This window comes from Mustela putorius, unplaced genomic scaffold (assembly GCF_011764305.1).
Source record: "Mustela putorius furo isolate JIRA1106 unplaced genomic scaffold, ASM1176430v1.1 tig00000585_pilon_pilon_pilon, whole genome shotgun sequence".
NCBI classification, from domain to species: Eukaryota; Metazoa; Chordata; class Mammalia; order Carnivora; family Mustelidae; genus Mustela; species Mustela putorius.
The window spans coordinates 11,431,409-11,449,731 of record NW_025421424.1 but is presented as its reverse complement, the minus strand read 5'-3'; the positions used below and the strand labels follow the sequence as shown (position 1 = coordinate 11,449,731).

Here is an 18,323-nt window from a genome sequence, read left to right as displayed (position 1 = left end):
GACTGGGAGAAAGTATTTGTAAATCACATATTCAACAAAGGACTTACGTTCAGAGTATATAAAGAATTCTCAAAACTTAGCCCAATTTAAAAATGGGCAAAAGACTTGAACAGACACTTCACTGAAGATGCACAGATGGCAAATAAGCACGTAAAAAGATGCTTTACATCATTAGCCATCAGGGTTAAATTAAAACCACAAAGAGATACCACTACCTACCTTTCAGAATGGTTAAAAAAACTAATAAGCGAACACCCTCCCCACCAAAAAAAACTCAACCCAACCCAAACAAAACAAAACAAAACAAAACAAAACAACCTGAAACAACTAATACCAAGTGCTGGAGAAGATGTAAAGCAACTGGAATACATTGTTGATGGGAAAGCAAAATGAAATAGTCACTCTTAGGGCACCTGGGTGGCTCAGTGAGTTAAAGCCTCTGCCTTCAGCTCAGGTCATGATCCCAGTGTCCTGGGATTGAGCCCTGCCTGGGGCTTTCTGCTTGGCAGGGAGCTTGCTTCCTTCTGCCTCTCTGCCTACTTGAGATTGCTGTCTGTCAAATTAAATAAATAAATAAATAAATAAAAGAAACAGCCATTCTTGAAAACAGATTGGTACTTTTGTATAAAGTTAAACACATGTATTTACATATAACCCAGAAATCTCACTTCTGGGTATTTACCCTAGAGATAAATACTTACATTCACTCAAAAAGCTGTACATGAATGTTTGTGTCAGGTCTAGTCATAATAGCAAAAAAAAAAAAAAAAAGAAAGAAAAGAAAAGGAACTACCCAAATGTACTTTGGCAGTTGAATAGATACACAGTTATGGATCATATTTCATAATATGATCGACTACTACTCAGCAACAAAAAGGAGCAAACCACTGGTAAGTACAACAATATAGATGAATCTCAAAAACTAGGCTGGGTGAAAAAACAGACACAAAAGAGTACATAGTGTGTACTTTCACTCATTTGCAATTCTAGAGAAAAGCAAAATTAAATTATAATGATAGAGAACAGATCAGTAATTGCTGAGGGATTGATTACAAAAGGGCAAGAGGGAGTTATTTGGAATGATAGAAATATTCTATATCTGGGGGTGCCTGGGTGGCTCAGTGGGATAAAGCCTCTGCCTTCAGCTCGGTCATGATCCCAGGGTCCTGGGATCAAGCCCCGCATCGGGCTCTCTGCTCAGCAGGGAGCCGGCTTCCTCCTCTCTCTCTCTGCCTGCCTCTCTGCCTACTTGTGATCTCTGTCTGTCAAACAAATTAAAAAAATCTTTAAAAAAAAGATTTTAAAAAATCAATAAATAAAAAAGAAATATTCTGTATCAGGCTCGTGGCGGTGGTTACATGGGTACAGACATTTATCAAAATTCAAAGGTGAAATGTTCAAGTCTTCTGTCCTAGCCGGCTTGCTTTTAGGTATAGAGCAATGTTCATGAAACTGCTGGTAAAGACCCATTGAGGTGTGTTTACTCTGAAACTAATGGTAGTAAAGCTTCAGGCTCCCTCACTTGCAAAGTCTTTCAAGTCCTGGTTACTAATTTTGTATTCATAATTGTATATTCTTTTTCTACAGGGGACCCCCAAATTATATAAATTTTAGGCAAATTTAGACAAAACCTAGATTGGCCTCCAGATGGCCAGATTTTCTTTTAATGAAATGTAATAGAAAATAATGAGAATGGTTTATGAAACATTTGTTTCATTTTATAAAATGGGTCATGACTTAAAAATTTGTTTTTTACCAGGGTTTGTGTTTAAGGAGGAAAAAAAGAAAGAAAGTTGGAAATTCAAGACTGTGTGGCGACTATGGATATATGTATACATTCAATGCAACACTGCTTGTAAAAGTATATATTTGGAAATCACCTTAATGCCCATCAATATGAGAATAATATAGTGGTATATGTATGTTGTGGAATTCTCTATAGTTATAATGAAGGGACTAAAGGTACATTCACCTGGCCAGATGACTCTTGTAAATCCACCACTGAGTATTTAAAAAACAACAACAACAGGGACGCCTGGGTGGCTCAGTTGGTTAAGCAGCTGCCTTAGGCTCAGGTCATGATCCCAGCGTCCAGGGATCGAGTCCCACATCGGGCTCCTTGCTCCGCAGGGAGCCTGCTTCTCCCTCTGACTCTTCCTTCCACTCTGTCTGCCTGTGCTCTCACTCACTCTCTCTCTGACAAATAAATAAATAAAATCTTTAAAAAAAAAATAAAAAAAAGAAAAATATTAAAAAAAAAAATAAAAAACAACAACAACAACAAACAAACCCACAAGTTGAAGAAGGTCACCTAAAGCCCAATATTTAGAGACAATTTAAAATCATGTGAAAAACAATAGTAAGTCTGGTGAATTTTAATTTATTGTTTGCAGATACAGTCGTTCTACAGAACAAGTATTAAAATATGTACGAAGCTGATAAAAAAAATAGAGGATAGGATAGTGGTTACTTCTGGAGTGGAAGGAGAGATAGAGGGAATGATATCAGAACACAGAGCTTTGTTTTTATATGCTTTTTTTTTTTTTTTTTTGGTTAAAGAATGGGTTTGAGGCAAAGAAGGAAAAGTGTTAAAATTTAGTAAGGCTACTTAGTAGATGTGTGGAATTTTTGCTGTATTATTCCGAATTTTCTGATGGTGTTCTATTCTGTATGCATATTGTTGTAAACATTAGGAATAGTTCATATTTGTATAGTGTGGGCATTTACACATCACACCACTTAATCCTTATGCAGTAAGTAGGGCAGTTAATATTATTATTATTCCAATTCTACAGTTAAGGAGCTAAAACTGCAGAACAATTTGTTAAAAATTGGATCGGGACTCTGTTGTTTCTTATTTCGTCCAAATTTGCACGGAAATATGCTGGAGAAGTTTCCTTCAAGTCCAGCCACGCCTTCCTACCCGAACCGTGGTAAGGCACTTACTCAAGGGGGGATTGAATTGTCTTAATAATAGCTAAATGTTTGTTCCAAAAGTAGTTATTCTAAAGTATCAGAGGGGACCTCCAATAATGACTCTGTGAGGGGAAGGATACATACTTAGAAGAAGTAAATTCTTCGGAGGCACAGGCAGGTTTTGTCCTGGCCGCCGCCCCCTGGCTCACTCCGTGACCTTGGACAAATCACTTAACCTTTCCCTATTTACAATAAAGTAAACCGAACGTGTAATATTCATGACTGGCCGCTCAGGGCTCCTGCCAAACACTTTTTTGAAAATTAGGGATCGATTTAAGGTCAATCATAACACAACAATGTCAACTTTTCAATGCAAATATTCTCCAAACCCCCTATTCCTCAAAGACTGTTTTCACTCTCATTTAAATGGTGACGTCTATTATAAAGGAGAATGGATTTATACTTTCTAAAGATTAATAATTTTTGTCACCAAATTATGAGTATCTTTTGTTAGAAAGAAATTAAACCGACACCTAACTAGACGGAATAAAAAGTGAGCAATTTCTGTTCTATTGCCCTTCCCCTCTGCAGGGGCTCTCGGAGCTTTTTGAAAGCAAGCAGTTTGTTAACCGTAAGGTTCAGAACCTTGTATCAACGCTGATCATGCTTTATGAAAATGGTGTGGGTTCTGGGTACTGTGGTGTGGAAGAAGAGAAAAACCGTGCACAGCGGCCCCAAATCCAGGCCAAAGGGGAAAGAGGAATTAGGAACCGCGGTGCGTCCAGGCTGGTTCCTACTTGGGCCGCGAGTTGGAGCGGCTGCGGTTTAGGGCTTGAGCCTGGCTCGGGAGGCTTTTGGCCAGGAACTTGAGCCCCCTCGCGGCCGAACTGTCCGCGGAGGCCACAGGTCCCTTTAAGGCGCCCAGCGGGCAGACCCCGGGCAGAGGGGGCGGGAGGAGGGTCAGCGAGCGCACGCCACGTGACTCGGCTGCCAACTGAGCTCCCGAGTTTGACAGAAGTTTGAATCGGACTCGGGGGCTTTCTGCAGCCGGAGGGGCAGAGCGGCGGTCCCGGCCTCGGCTAGCGCCAGCTGCAGCGCCCCCGCCATCCGCCCAGCCAGTCTGGAGCCCCGGCCGCCGACGGCCGCCCGCGCTCCAGCACAGCTCGCTGCCCCGGCGGCTGATCAGCAGCCCCTCGTCCCACCGCGGTACCCGCAGCTTCCCGGCCAGGGAGCCGAGCCCCGGCGCTGCGCCCCGGCCCCACTCTGAGAGCATGTCTTCGACGGAGGGCTCGAGTCGCGCGGCCGACAAGTCGCCGCGCCAGCAGGTACTACCCGCGCGCCCCTGGGGCTGTCTTACCACCCCTTCTCCACCTGGGCGTCACGCCGGACCCTTATTCCGCCCCTTCCCCGAATGTGAGTGGGAAGAGGACCAGCGCTTTCCTGGGTCCCCCACCGCCCTGACCCTCCGCGGGCCCTGTCTCCGCAGGTGGACCGCCTGCTGGTGGGGTTGCGCTGGCGGCGGCTGGAGGAGCCGTTGGGCTTCATCAAAGTTCTCCAGTGGGTGAGTCGACGCTCTAGCTGTGGGCTATTTCGGGAGCCTGGGCTGTGACGCTGACCCGAAGCAATGTGGCCGGAGTGGGGGGCGGGGAGGTGCTGCGGCCCGCTGTGACGGAAGGGTGGGGGGCGGCGACAGGTGGGCGGGGGAGGGGCGGGCTGGGGCTGCTTCTCCAGCACTTGGTGGCTGGAGAGCGAGGAGCAAGGCATGCGGAGTCCGGGATTCGGTCCTTCTATGTGCAAGGAGCCCTTGCCCAGGGCGCTCACATTTCACCCGGGCGAGAGAACCCGGGTGTAACCTTTCCAGAACTCTGATCCTGCACATACCACTCCTCGGTGGCGGGAGGGGGGAGGAGGACAAGGAGGACGAGGAAAGCTACGGAAGGCAGAGGAGAGGAGGAGTGCGATGGAAACCATCCAGCCCCCAAACCCACCGGGACCTGGCTGATCTTGAATGTGGGCTCCAGGGACAGGGTCCTGGCTGGCAATTGTCCTGTTGAGGTCACTAGAGTGATATGGGTTCTTGTGACTGTGAAAGTGTGAATGAATGAATGAATGAATGAATGAAGCCTGGGGCTCTAAGATCAAATAAAAGAAAAAATATTAAGACAATAAAAATCACACTGTGGCCAAAATGTGGCTTGTAGAATCAGATAAAACATTGAGTAGGGAAGCTGGGGCTCTGGGTTTCAGACGTGGACCTGCCTTTTCCAGCTTTGTGACCTTGGGCAAGTCACTTCTTTGGACCTCAGTTTCCAACATTAGTTAACTGTTGATCACACCATCCACAGGGTCCTCTTCTGTTCTAAATGTGTCAGTATGCCAAAATATTGCCCTTCATTAGGCTCACCTCTTGACCTTGAAGAAATCACTTGCCCATAGCTTCAGTTTCCTCTGTAATGGTCACCGGGAAATATATCTCCTTACCTCACTGGTACTTTGAGATATTAGTATATTTTCTGTCCTTAGCAGTGCCCAAGGTTTCCTGAGTGTAAGTTAGGCATGGGGGCAGGTGTAGTCACTCTTTCAAATCATGAAAACTTGTTGGCAGCATTTAGTGCACTATAACAGAGGAGATTTAAGTTAGACAATCTACACACCAAATGATGGGTGAATAACTTAATTAATGTGCTTCCAGCACAGAATTCAGCTAACGAATAAGTTACCATTAAGACTGGGGAGGATTGAGTTCTAGAGGGCTTTTTAACTCACGGGGATGAGCACCGTGTCACCGATTCCTGAATCATCATTTGGATGGGAATCATCAGACCTGGAATTCAGGGGCAATAGTGCATTTGGGGTTATCTCCAGATATCTGAGACCTTGACTGGGGCTATAGGCCAAGCAAGGAGTTCCCGAGAGCAAACTCTGAGACCTGGTGGGGACTTTCCACCCTCCCTACTGCCTCAAGAGCGGTTGGATGGACTGCTGACTGAGCAATTTCACCCCCCCCCCAACTTCCCTGTTCTGATCCACCACTTGAATACCAGTGGTGGCCATATAAGAATGTTATTAAGGCTCCTTGTGACTGCCATCCAGAACTAGGGAGCCATTATGAGGAGCAGAACCTGAAATGTGAGGGTACAATTTTATCATTAAACTAGACAAATAGATCTAGAGGAAATTTGAGAAAGACTGTCAAGGGATAAGGGAAACAATGAGGTTATTAGACCATGGAATCATCCTTTGTGGGGGGGGGGGATTCTGAAATCCTTCCATCTTCAAAGTGCCACCCCCCTCCCCACCCACCAATACCATTTTTCTATAAAGGCTGTTTCTATAAAGGCTGCACAAAGCAATGCCTAGGAAAATATCCAGTCTCCTCCCAGGGTAAGCACTGATCCCTAAGAGTTTAGACCCATTTGACTTTTTTGATCTTCAGCTTCTTAGAGAGGGTGATGCCTTTCTCTCATAGTGCTAAATCCAGGGGCCCAGGGCTAGACTCTGAACTCAGCCTTCGTGGGAAGGGCAGCATCAAAGGGAGACATGATTTGCTTTTACTTCCATCCTGGCAGCCTGAATTCAGAGCATGAGTTTCACTGGCCCTAAATCTCTGCAGGATAAGCTCCTGTAAAGGAGCACAGGAACCAGCACCAGTAATGACAGTGAAGATGTCCTTTGGGATTCTCACTCATTTCCTGCTTGGGGGACTCAGATGCTCCTGGGCTGGAAAAAGAAAAAAAGAACACATAGGTCTTGCATTTATACTAATGACGCTTGAAAACTTTTGTTGACATTGTTATCCAAAAGTAATTTTGCTGGAATCCTGGTAAGAAGAAAGCAATGTTAGACTTTTATTAGTCAGGAGCTTGGCTTAGAGTGTCTTTTTTTTTTTTAAATTCAGAAATTCATCTCACCTCAATTCCAATTCCGGAGTCTCACCGAGTCTTCACAAAGCTAGCAAAATAACATGGGTCTAGATGAATTAGTAAAGAACTGGCTTCCTAAAAAAAAGGGCAGATTTTGAGGTTGATGGGCTTTGGTTTAAATTGAGTCTCCTCTGCTTTGTAGCCATAGAATCTAGGATACCTAGGGTAAGTAACAAAATCTTAGTGGGCCTTTGTTTCGTATATCTAAGTGAGGGTACAATCTATCTTATGGGTTCACTAGAGGCTTATAGGAGGTGATTTCTGTAAAGCATCCAAGCATTCAGTCCAAGCAGCCCAGGAGTTATTCAGTGAGTGTTGGTTCCCCTTTCTCCCGCTCCTAAACCTCCCTTCTCCCCTAAATTTCTTCTTTATGCAGTCTGTCAGCTAGACTTGTCCTTTGGTTGGATTACTCAAATGTCACTGCCAAATCCTCACTTTGAGGGTAAGGCACAAAAGAATCTCCTGAATTACTCAGTCACTCTTCCTATAGTAAGTCATATTATCATCAACTGGGTGTACTCCTGATCAGTAATTCACGTTTGAGGTGCCAAAACCACTTGCTTGGCTCTGTGGGACTCTGTAATGAAAATAAACTATTTCAGTTGGTGTGGGGAATGTGAAAGAATCCCATCAGCGTCCCCATCAGAGTCCATAAAACCAATGAGATGACTGTAGAGGTGAGAGCAGGGGAAGAACTTGTCTTCCTTGTGCCCGGCACTAACTGGGGATGGGAGTGTTCTCAAAGGATCATCACCATCAAGCAAGTCGGCACCAAACTTGTGAGGTTATTCTGACACCTTTCCCAAAGAGAAGCAGAGACGGGAGGAGGAGGGTGTGGAGGGCAGCGTGTGACCATAGTGTCCCCAGCAATACAGGACCAGGAGGAGGAAGGCTGGTTGGCATCAGACCTTAAGAGAGTCCTCCCTCCCTCCACCAACCCATCCCCAGCTCAGGGACTCCATTTCTCCTTGATTCCTGTTCTTTCTGAGCAGTTTGCTCAACTTAGATCTTCGTGTTTGGTGACATGGATGGTTTCAGTTCTTTCCTGCTCTTCCCTGTGCCTCAGTCTCCTGGCACATTTAGGGAAGAAGGCAAATCTGGTGCCAAAAGGTCGAGGGGGCCAGGTTAGGGTGTCTTTCTCTGCTCCTGCATCCCAAGTACAGAGCTACTCCCTGCCTCCTTATAATCTTTGCTGAACATAAGAGACATCTCTCTCTCTGTCTCTCTCTCTCTCTCTTTCTTTTTGAGCCTTAATAACTTTGTGATGCAGAATTTTATTTTGTTTGAGCATGACACTTTTTTCCTTGTTATAAACTTGAAAGAGAAGATACCAGGTCTTATTCATCTTTGTGTTACCAGCACTTGACACATACGGGATGGTCAGTAACTGTTGATTAATGAATAAATGAAGTAGAAAGAGCACTGGACAGGGAATCAGGAGATTTAAATTCCAAGGTTGGCTCTCACAATGGCTAAATGGGAACTTGGGAGAGTCACTTGATCTTAAAGTTCCTTGGTGGGACTTTAATTTCCACCTCTGTGAAATGAGACCATTGGGCTTAATAATCTCTGAGATCTTTTTTTTTTAAATAAAGATTTTATTTATTTATTGGTCAGAGAGAGAGCAAGCATGTGCAAGAGAGCACAAGCAGGGAAAAAGGAGTAGAGGGAAAAGCAAGCTCCCCACTGGGCAAGGATCCTGACATGGGGCTCAATCCCAGGACCCTGGGATCATGACCCGCGCTGAAGGCAGCTGCTTACCCACCTGAGCCACCCAGGCACCCTCATCTGAGCTCTTTTTTGCTCTGCTGTCTTGTGAAACTGTGAGGTTCCCCTCAGATTTTTCCCTTTGTCTACTTACCTAGCAAACTTTACGTTTTCTGGCATCATATGGCTGTGTGATGTTCAGATTTAATTATATATTCTGATTGATAAAGAGCTGTGTAAGGTGGCTAGGGATTCCCGACTTTCAGAGAATCAGAAGAGAATATAGCTAGTACTAAAACTCTTGTGGTATATTTCATTCTTGGAGGAATCACAGAACAGGGTCAGGATTTTCAGAACTTCAAGGTTATCATCTAAGTATAGCAGAACTTTGGACAATGATGGTGAAGATCTATGGTCTATGTTGTCCAGTATGGTACCTGCTAGCCCCATGTGGCTATTAAAATGTTGCCCTTGGAATGTGGCTAGTGTGATGGAGCATCTGAATTTTTAACTTTATTTAATTTTAATGAGTTTGAATGTAAATAGCCACACTCAGCTACTACTGGCTACTGTGGTGGATAAAGCAGCCCTAGAGCACGAGTTCCACAAAGACAGAGATTTTTCTCTTTTGTTCACTACTAAATGATAGTACCTAGAACAGTGCCTGGTACACTGTAGGTGCTCAATAAGTATCATCTTTTTTTAGATGTGCCTGTCAAGGAAGTGCTGGTGAAGAGAAGGCTCCGCAACTGACCATTCATTGCCCAAAGTTAGGAATACCTATTTTCTTAGGGGGCCTAGATAGAGCTAACTGCCAATGGGTAAAAATATATCCAACTGTGCTCCCCTTCCTAGAATGGCACACCCTAATTGTGTGTCCACTTCTGAGGCCCGGAAGCTAAGAGGAATAAAGAAAACCGTAAGAGGCTCACAGAGCTGACAAAAATTCGGGAATTCCTATGAGGAAGAGCTAGAAGGCACCATTGTTACGCCAATGAGGAGGCTGGGGTCTATATGGGGTAATGAGGCCGAGGCTTTGGGGAACTTCTCTTCAGCTCTGTCAACAAGGAGCCAAGAGGGCTCCACTTCAGCCTCTGTAAATTAAGCCAGATGAGGAGGTTATTTAGGTCCTGGAGAGAGTGACACTCTCTCCTTTCCTGATGTTTTTTAAAAATGGAGACAATTCTCATTTGTCTGAACTAAACCTCTTGGAAACAGAGAGGTGTTCACTGTGACCTTTAGAGAGGGGTCAATGGCTCCAGCACGAAGAAGCTCTGCCAGGCTGGGCGATGCGAGGTGGGGCAGTGGCGCCAGGCCCTAGCCAGGGGCAGAGCACAGCTGCTGGCCAGCGCAGCCAAGAGCACACTGACAGCATTACCCTCATTCTGTGAGAGCAGGGCCTCTTGACTGCCCACTCCAAACCCCTCCTTGAACAGATGAGAAAACGGAGACTCAGAGAGCGGAGCGCTTTATTAGAGTTTGCCCGGCTACTGAGTGACCGGACCCAGGCTAGAACCCAGATTTCCTAACTCCTAACCCAGGCCTCTTCTCACTCCACAACACTCGGAAGCATTAGGAAAATCACGTGCACACAGCTCTATTCTAAACGCTGATTGCAAGCCTGGGACATAGATGAGCTGTCTTCTAGGTGCTTAATGTCCAAGACACCAAGACACGGAGAAACACACAGAAAACGATCATTAGCAGAATAAGCTCTGTGCTTACTCAGAATGATTCCATCATGTACAAGCCTGTACGAGGTAAGTGCATAGGAGATGGGGCCTGGACCGACGATGTGGGACATTTAGAGAGTCCAGCTTCTTGCCTCCTTTTCTAACCAGTGTGTTTTCCCAGAAAGAAATTTGAAAACCATAGGGTAAGGAAATTTCATCTCACTCAAGACAGGAGGTTTAGTAAAATGTGATGAAAAGTGGAGAGGAAAACAATTCAAGTGATCTGAAATGCCCCTGGTTCTTAACACTGGGTGATGGCAGCATCAACAGATTACAAAGGGAAACACCACTGGGGAGTGAGTGGAGGCTGATAAGGCAAGTGGAAGGTACTTTCCTCTGGGCTTGAGCCAGGATGGTCAGCAGAGACGTGGCCAGCACTCTGGCTGTGAGGAAAAGAACCTCTGGGGGAGGAGAAGTTAGCAGAGCGTGGGACAGCTCCCTGCCTAGTTCCCCTCTGAAGGCTTGGCAGAAGTTGTCCCTTTTAGCTATACCTCCAGTGAGGCAGGAAGCCACTGGAAGGTAGTGACACGGTGACAAGATTCAACAACAACTCCAAAGGAGAAATGGAAAAAATTCCAACACATGCCTGATCCCAGGTGGCACAGAGGAACCTGTTTCTAGGGTGTCTCTCCCCTGGGGAGGAAATTCAGGTCCTGCTTTATGCTAGACGTTTCCAAAAGCCTGAATAGCTTTGAGTACGTCATCATCTTAAGGAGGTTACCTGTCACATCCAGTGAGGAGATGTGGAAACTATCCATTTGTTCCCTCTACGTCTCCCTTCTGGACACCACTCCAAATCAACCTCCTTCATTGGGCTATTTGGTCTGGCACTCAGGTGCAGTGAGCACAGCAACCTGAGGCGGGAAGGCCAAGGGAAGCCATGAGTCCCTTCCTAGGAGGGACTTGATTAAAGGAAATCCTTCCCGCCCCTGTAACCGCACCTGCTGAGAGTCAGAAGGTGGTTCTGAGGAGATATTCCTTGGCCAGCCTACTCTCAAAGGGCCTTCCCTCTCCCTCAGCTCTTTGCTATTTTCGCCTTCGGGTCCTGCGGCTCCTACAGCGGGGAGACAGGAGCAACAGTTCGCTGCAACAACGAAGCCAAGGATGTGAGCTCCATCATTGTTTTGTTCGGCTATCCCTTCAGGTGAGCAGGAATTGATTCTGACCCCACACAGCCTCCCTCGCTGGTTTAACAGGACCTGCTTGGTCTCTTCCTCCTCCAGAAGCCTAATGAACAACCTTCTACTGAACCATGCCAGGTTCAAATAGAACTACAAAACTTGGGTCCTTCCCACCCTTTAGGAATTTCAGACACACTAACCATAGAAAAATATCAGGGAAAATCAGATAGGTCATTGTTATAATGATGTTCCAGTCCATAGATAACCAAGAGCAGGGAACAAGGGTTCCTACAGAAAGAACTCATGGAGTTTGGGATGGAGGCTAATTGCACAGGTCTCTCTGACCTTCAGTGACCTTCTCCTTGCCTTGAAGGTTAGGGAGCTTGTTAGTACCTAGATCCAGAAAGTTGATGTGGGGCGCTCACCTAGTACCCTAGAATCCAAGGAGGTACACCTTGACCAGGAGGTAGAAAAGAAGACTCTTTCCTGGCTATTTAAGAGCCTATGGAGGGGAGTCCCAAATGCTCAGAAGAGCACTGGGGACAGGGCTTGCCTTCTCAGAAATTTTTAGCACCAATAGTCAAGTTAGGTTAACTGTCTCTCATATATAAAAGGGTGTTTGTTTATTTTTTCCCCTGTCCTTTTTGGTCCCATATAGTCCAATGGGGCAGGGGTGCCTTATTTAGGCCTGAGAATGGGTAAGTCCAACCCTAACCTGGCCACTGTGGACCTGTACTCTCCCAGGGGCAAAATGAAGCTGATCTCCCTGGTGGTTTGGCCACCAGAAATAGATGGCACTGTATATGTATTGTAGTTGTGACCTAAAGGGCCCTGAAGACACTTGGAAATACACGGTCTCTGTATCTGGACAAAGGGGTGGGTAGCAGCTGAATGGGAGGTAGAGTTGGACCAGATTTCTGGGGATGTTCCTGTCTTGACTGCAAGGTTGCCTCTAGGAACATTCCTACCCCAGGCTTCCTTCCTTGGCTCTGTAAGAGTCCCAGGGCAAGAAGCAGCCCATGATGACTCCCAGCTCGGGCTGGTCCCCTGCCTCCACAGGGCGAGGATTGCCTCGAGCTCAGGATGGCACCTCCTGCCCCCTGCAGGTTGAACCGGGTCCAGTATGAGATGCCCCTCTGTGATGATGACTCCACTTCCAAGACCATGCACCTGATGGGGGATTTCTCTGCTCCTGCCGAGTTCTTTGTGACCCTGGGCATCTTCTCCTTCTTCTACACCATGGCTGCGCTAGTCCTCTACCTGCGCTTCCACAACCTCTACACAGAGAACAAGCGCTTCCCACTGGTGGTGAGTGCACATCGGCCAGAAGGGATGGGGTAGAGAAACTGAGGAAATGCACCTTCTGGGACTGATGTCACATTGGGGAGGGAGGACACCCCTTTGTGGAACCTGAAGGTCTCCCTGCCAGCTCTTCGCTGTTCATCCCCTTCAGGTTCTGTGACTCCCACAGCTCTGAGGACTCTGCTTCTACCAAGCCCCCATCACTTGCTGTGCTCACAGATGGCAAAATAGCATCAAGAAGTGCGCCCTGGAGCCTGACTACCTGGGTTCAGATTCCAGGACAGTCCTTTACTAGATGTGTGCTCTTGGACAAGTCACTTCCACTGAGTTTTCTCAATATAAAATATGGATAAAAGAATACCTATCTCATAGCATGTGGGGGGGTTAAGTGAAAATGCATGTACTATGGAAAGAGCCTAGATGTCCATCAACAGATGAATGGATAAAGAAGATGTGGTATATATACACAATGGAATACTATGCAGCCATCAAAACCCTGAAATCCTGCCATTTGCAATGACATGGATGGAACTAGAGCGGATTATGCTAAGCGAAATAAGTCAATCAGAGAAAGACAATTATCATATGCTCTCTCTGAAAGGAGGAATTTAAGAGGCAGAGTGAGAGGTCATGGGGGGTAGGGAGGGGAAAAAATGAAACAAGATGGGACCAGGGAGAGAGAGAAACCATAAGAGAATTTTATTTTATTTTATTTTTAAAGATTTTATTTATTTATCTGAAAGACAGAGATCACAAGTAGGCAGAGAGAGAGGAAGAATCAGGCTCCCAGTTGAGCAGAGAGCCCGATGGGGTCGCGATCCCAGGACCGTGGGACCATGACCTGAGCTGAAAGCAGAGGCCTTAACCCACTGAGCCACCCAGGCTCCCAACCATAAGAGACTTTTAATCCCAGGAAAGAAACTGAGAGTTGCTAGGGGGTGGGAGGGGAGGGATGGGGTGGCTGGGTTTTGGAGATTGGGGAGGGTATATGCTATGGTGAGTGCTGTGAATTGTGTAAGACTAATGATTCACAGACCTGTACCCCCAAAGCAAGTAGTACATTATATGTTAATTTAAAAAACTCTAAAAAATTAAAAATTAAAAAAAAAAAGAAAATGCGTGTAAATATCTGGTGTCTAGTTAGCTTCAGTGAGTGTTAGCCATCATTAATATTCACCCGCCTCTACCATTTTCCTATCCCAGGCATGCAAGGTGAAGGGGTAACTTACACGACCCCATTTGTCTCCTGTAGTCTGCTCTCTGCCACCAGCTGTAGCTGAGCAATGGTGATCAAAGAAAAGGCTTGAAGTCGAGAGTGCGCGTTTAGGCCACCTGGGTTTGGGGGTAGCAGTGACCAGCAGGTGCCTTGATACATTGTTGCCTGAACTCAGTTCTGAGGGACTGGATGGGGGTAGCCCTGGATGGCAGCATTCCTTGGGTGGCAGTGAACAAATTCCTTAAGATGACTTGGGCTCCCTGAGGCTCCAGATGTTGGGTAGGATGGCAAGAGGTAGCTGTCCTAGCACTGCAGGATCCCAATGCCTTATAGCCAGAGGAAGAGAAGCAGACAATCAGGGGGGCCTTTCTGAGTACATTTCCTGTCCCTCTACTCCTCCCAGGACTTCTGTGTGACTGTCTCCTTCACCTTCTTCTGGCTGGTAGCTGCGGCCGCCTGGGGCAAGGGCTTGACGGACATCAAGGGGGCCACGCGGCCATCTAGCCTGACAGCAGCCATGTCTGTGTGCCATGGAGAGGAAGCAGTGTGCAGTGCTGGGGCCACACCCTCGATGGGACTGGCCAACATCTCTGTGGTGAGACCTGCAGCCGCTGAAGGGGTCTAGGGGAGGCAGTGTTATCCCAGATACCCAGCTAGCACATTCTGAGAGAAGCCGAGGGGTGTCTCTCCAGCTGGTATCCCCTACAACTGGAGCGGGTGACCCTGGCACCTAAGGATGGCTGCTGGCCTCTGGATGACCCTGAGAGGCCATTTTCTTTTTTTGGGGGGGGGACCCAAGAGCCACTTAGCCTCCTGTTCTTTCCTCCTTCTGTATTCTGCCCTCCTATCTCCCTTCTCCCCACATCCAGGCATGCTCCCACCCCTCCTGCCTCTTGACAATGTGTGTGCATGTGTGTGCACGTGTGCACATGTGCATGCGAGCATGTGAAGGGGTGCACAGGCTGTGGTGGGGCTCAAGACTGGGAGCACACCCAGAGTGAGAGAAAGGGGTTCACTGTCACTCAGGTCTCCAGGCAGGAAAGGGGCTTTGGGCAGGGGTGGGTCCAGCTGGTACACACTGGTTTGGCCATCCTGGTTATTAGGATGCTGAAATCTTTCCATATCAGTTGGCACATAGCTGAGGCTTTGAGCTTTTCAGATGCCCCTTGTTACCTTAGTCCTGCCCTGAAAATGGCCTGGAACTCCCCAAGTCCCAGACACTGAAGGGTTTTCATCGCTGGCATACCAGGGAGCCTTCTAGACCTTGCTGGAACCCTGCTGATAGGTTTTAGCCCCCAACATTTTATTGTAAAAGTTTCACACATACAGTAAAGTTGAAAGACTTTTACAATGAACACCCATACCCACGTCACCTAAACTGTATGATTAATTTTTTCCTAGACATGCTTTATCACGTATCTATCTGCCCTCTTTATCCATCAAACCACTGTATTCTTTTGTTTTTTAGATTTTATTTTTAAATTTATTTGACAAAGAGAGGGAGACCACAAGTAGGCAGAGAGGCAGGCAGAGAGAGAGGGGGAAGCAGGCTCTCCGCTGAGCAGAGCCCGATGTGGGGCTCCATCCCAGGACCCTGAGATCATGACCTGAGCTGAAGGCAGAGGATTAACCCACTGAGTCATTCAGGCACCCCAAACCACCATATTTTTATTTTTTATTTTTTATTTTTTTAAAGATTTTATTTATTTATTTGACAGACAGAGATCACAAGTAGGCAGAGAGGCAGGCAGAGAGAGGAAGGGAAGCAGGCTCCCCGCTGAGCAGAGAGCCCGATGCGGGACTCGATCCCAGGACCCTGAGATCATGACCTGAGCCGAAGGCAGTGGCCTAACCCACTGAGCCACCCAGGCGCCCAAACCACCATATTTTTAATGCATTTCAAAGTTAATTGTGGACATCAGTATGCTCCCCTGCCCCAGTACTTCCTGCTGATAGGTTCTTAAGTATTTTTGAATAAATGTTTGAATACAGCTGTGGCTGGGTCCCTGGCCTCAGGAAAGGAGCACCTTGGACAGCTCTGGTCACACCCACCCTTGGAAAAGGCACTTGGGACCCTGCTGTGGAAAGCGCCTTGCTCTGCTTTGCGTGATGCTTCGCTCCAGGGGCCAGAGTCTCCCAGCGATCAAGCTACAGCTCAGGTGCATGCTGTGGACAGTGAGAGACTTTGGCCCGAGAACCGCTAGTGGGAATCAGCACTGAACCTGCCTCTACATCCAGTTCTCTGTATTTTAGTATATGTGCTGCTGAAGCGAGCACTCAGTTCTTTGTTATTTTAGTCTTCCCAGCCCTCTGCCTTCTCCCTCACCCACCCCAGGGACTCCCCCTCCCTGCTCCACAATGCCCTCCTTACCACTCTCACAAACTCCCCTGGTGTTTTGCAGCTCTTCGGCTTCATCAACTTTTTCCTGTGGGCTGGGAACTGTTGGTTTGTGTTCAAGGAGACCCCATGGCACGGGAAGGGCCAGGACCAGGGCCAGGGCCCTAGCCAGGAGAGCGCAGCGGAGCAGGGAGCAGTGGAGAAGCAGTAAGCAGCCCCTACCTGGCTACTCCCGAACAGGACAGCACCTCTTCAACCACCTCCGGCTTCCAGGACCTCCTTCTTCCTTCTCCAACTCCCCTCCCCGATCATTCTGGGCTCTGAGCTTTGAGACGACGCTAATGGATGGGCAGGCATCAGCTGTCAGAAACCCGGGCCGCCCTCCCAGTGGCTTCCTATCCAGCCTCTGGCTGGAGCCTCGGAAGGCAGGAGCTCAGTGCTTCTTGTCTACTGCCTGAAACCCAGCATCTTACTTGGGGTCTTACTCGTACCCTTGCAGCCTCTGAGAATGAGCATCTACTGCAAGGGGCTGGAGAGCAGAGTCCCGAGACTGGTTCCTGGCAGCCACTTCTATCAACCTGTTGGCTTCAATAAAAGTGGGGGGAGGGGAAATTGGCTGGCAACCTTTTTCCTGTTCCCTTGCATGAAGGGCCCACCAGTGGTTCAGGAACTCCCCGCCCCCCCCCCCAGTGGCTGTCATCTAAGACTTGTGTCTCCCCAATCACCAGTCAGCCCCAGCTCTCCCACTTTTCCCTCTGGCCTCTGCTCACCCACACAGCCTACCATGTGGGAAGCCACAACTAGCCTAGAAAAAAGCTCTGTAGAGGGTCCTGATGAGGCCTGGACTTAGTGGGGAGCAGAAATATTGCAACTGGGTTGCAACTTCAAGACACTGAAGCCAGGGTACTTGCTGGGGAAGCATTTCTTCTGTTCCCTCTGTCCTTCCAACCCTCCAGGCTGGGGCACTTTCTACCAAAACTACACTACACTTGTACTTGCCCTAGAAATCTGACTTTCCTTCCTGGCCTCCTTCTTGGGCTTAGTCCCACATATAGGACACAAGATGAGGGGTCTAGGAACATCTCCATTTCAGTCCTCCCTGCCTCCAATCTTTCCGTCCATCTCCCTTCCCCAGCCTCTTGGGTCTGAGGCATTCAAGATCCTTTCCCATGTCTTTCTAGGCCTTCCTTTCATTCCTGTGGGTCCAGATAGGGACTTTGGAAGGGTCCAAAGGACCATCATGAGGCTAAGTTGCCCAGAGCCCCAGGACATGGATGGATGGGCCCATTTCTTCCTCATCCCCCCCCCAACCCACAATTCCTGCTCTGGCCTCTTTTTCATACTTCCCTGTCTCACCTTTACAAAAGGACATGCCCTCTTGGTTTGCCCTCATTTCCTCCTCTGCTTCCTCATTTCTCCCAGGCTCTATCCCTTCCCACCCGAACCCTGTCCAGGGCAGGCCAATGCTATTGGTGCTTCTTCACTTCGGGACCCAGTTCCATATTTGTCTTTGATATGTCTCCTCTTTCTGACACCTCCTTCAGTCCCTCTCTGGACCCCAGGGCCTAAGAGTCAATGCTGACTGGCAAAGGGACATCATTTCCTACCCAACTCAAAGCATTTCAGTCAGCCCTGGCCATACGGCTCCTCAGAGAAGGATGAAGAAAGAAGAATCCAGCCATTTTCCAATCTGGTGCCAGTTGGCCCACTTATCATCCCAAAGGTGAATGTGCCCTGTGCCAATTTCTCCTCAGGACTGAGACAATCCCTTCAACCTTCTCACCTTCCTAAACACCATCCATAGTAATGTGCACATGACTGGGGTACCCAGAAGACAGGATATTTGACTTTGGGCTATCACTTCTTCTTTGGGTCAGAGTTTCCCCACTTGACAGGGGGAGTGTGAAATTTATCCTCAAATGCTCCAGAACATTTCAGTGAAAGAATTAGATTTTCTGTTCTGTTTTGTTTTGTTTTTAGATTTTGGGGAAGGGATTTAAGGAGGGAAGAGAGGAGTTGGGGATGAGTGTTTCTAAGTCTGAACCCCTCTCTGTCCTGAGCTGTCCC

General features: G+C 47.5%; 1 protein-coding gene across 1 annotated transcript; it reads left to right on the top strand.

Moving 5' to 3' along the window:
- The first annotated feature begins 3,864 nt into the window (after nt 1-3,864).
- On the top strand, nt 3,865-17,528 carry SYPL2 (synaptophysin like 2). The gene is made up of 6 exons (XM_004769697.3): nt 3,865-4,241; nt 4,403-4,477; nt 11,299-11,423; nt 12,507-12,708; nt 14,322-14,513; nt 16,321-17,528. The coding sequence occupies exons 1-6, from the start codon at nt 4,188-4,190 to the stop codon at nt 16,465-16,467; spliced, it is 795 nt and encodes a 264-aa protein (XP_004769754.2). The 5' UTR covers nt 3,865-4,187; the 3' UTR covers nt 16,468-17,528.
- Nucleotides 17,529-18,323: the final 795 nt, after the last annotated feature.

What these genes read in the sequence shown, in the direction of transcription:
- SYPL2 (XM_004769697.3), top strand. Translation starts at nt 4,188, where the DNA reads ATGTCTTCGACGGAGGGCTCGAGTCGCGCGGCCGACAAGTCGCCGCGC. An exon ending in TTGTTCGGCTATCCCTTCAG is followed by an intron (nt 11,424 to 12,506) that starts GTGAGCAGGAAT and finishes TGCCCCCTGCAG; the next exon opens with GTTGAACCGGGTCCAGTATG. An exon ending in GACTGGCCAACATCTCTGTG is followed by an intron (nt 14,514 to 16,320) that starts GTGAGACCTGCA and finishes GGTGTTTTGCAG; the next exon opens with CTCTTCGGCTTCATCAACTT.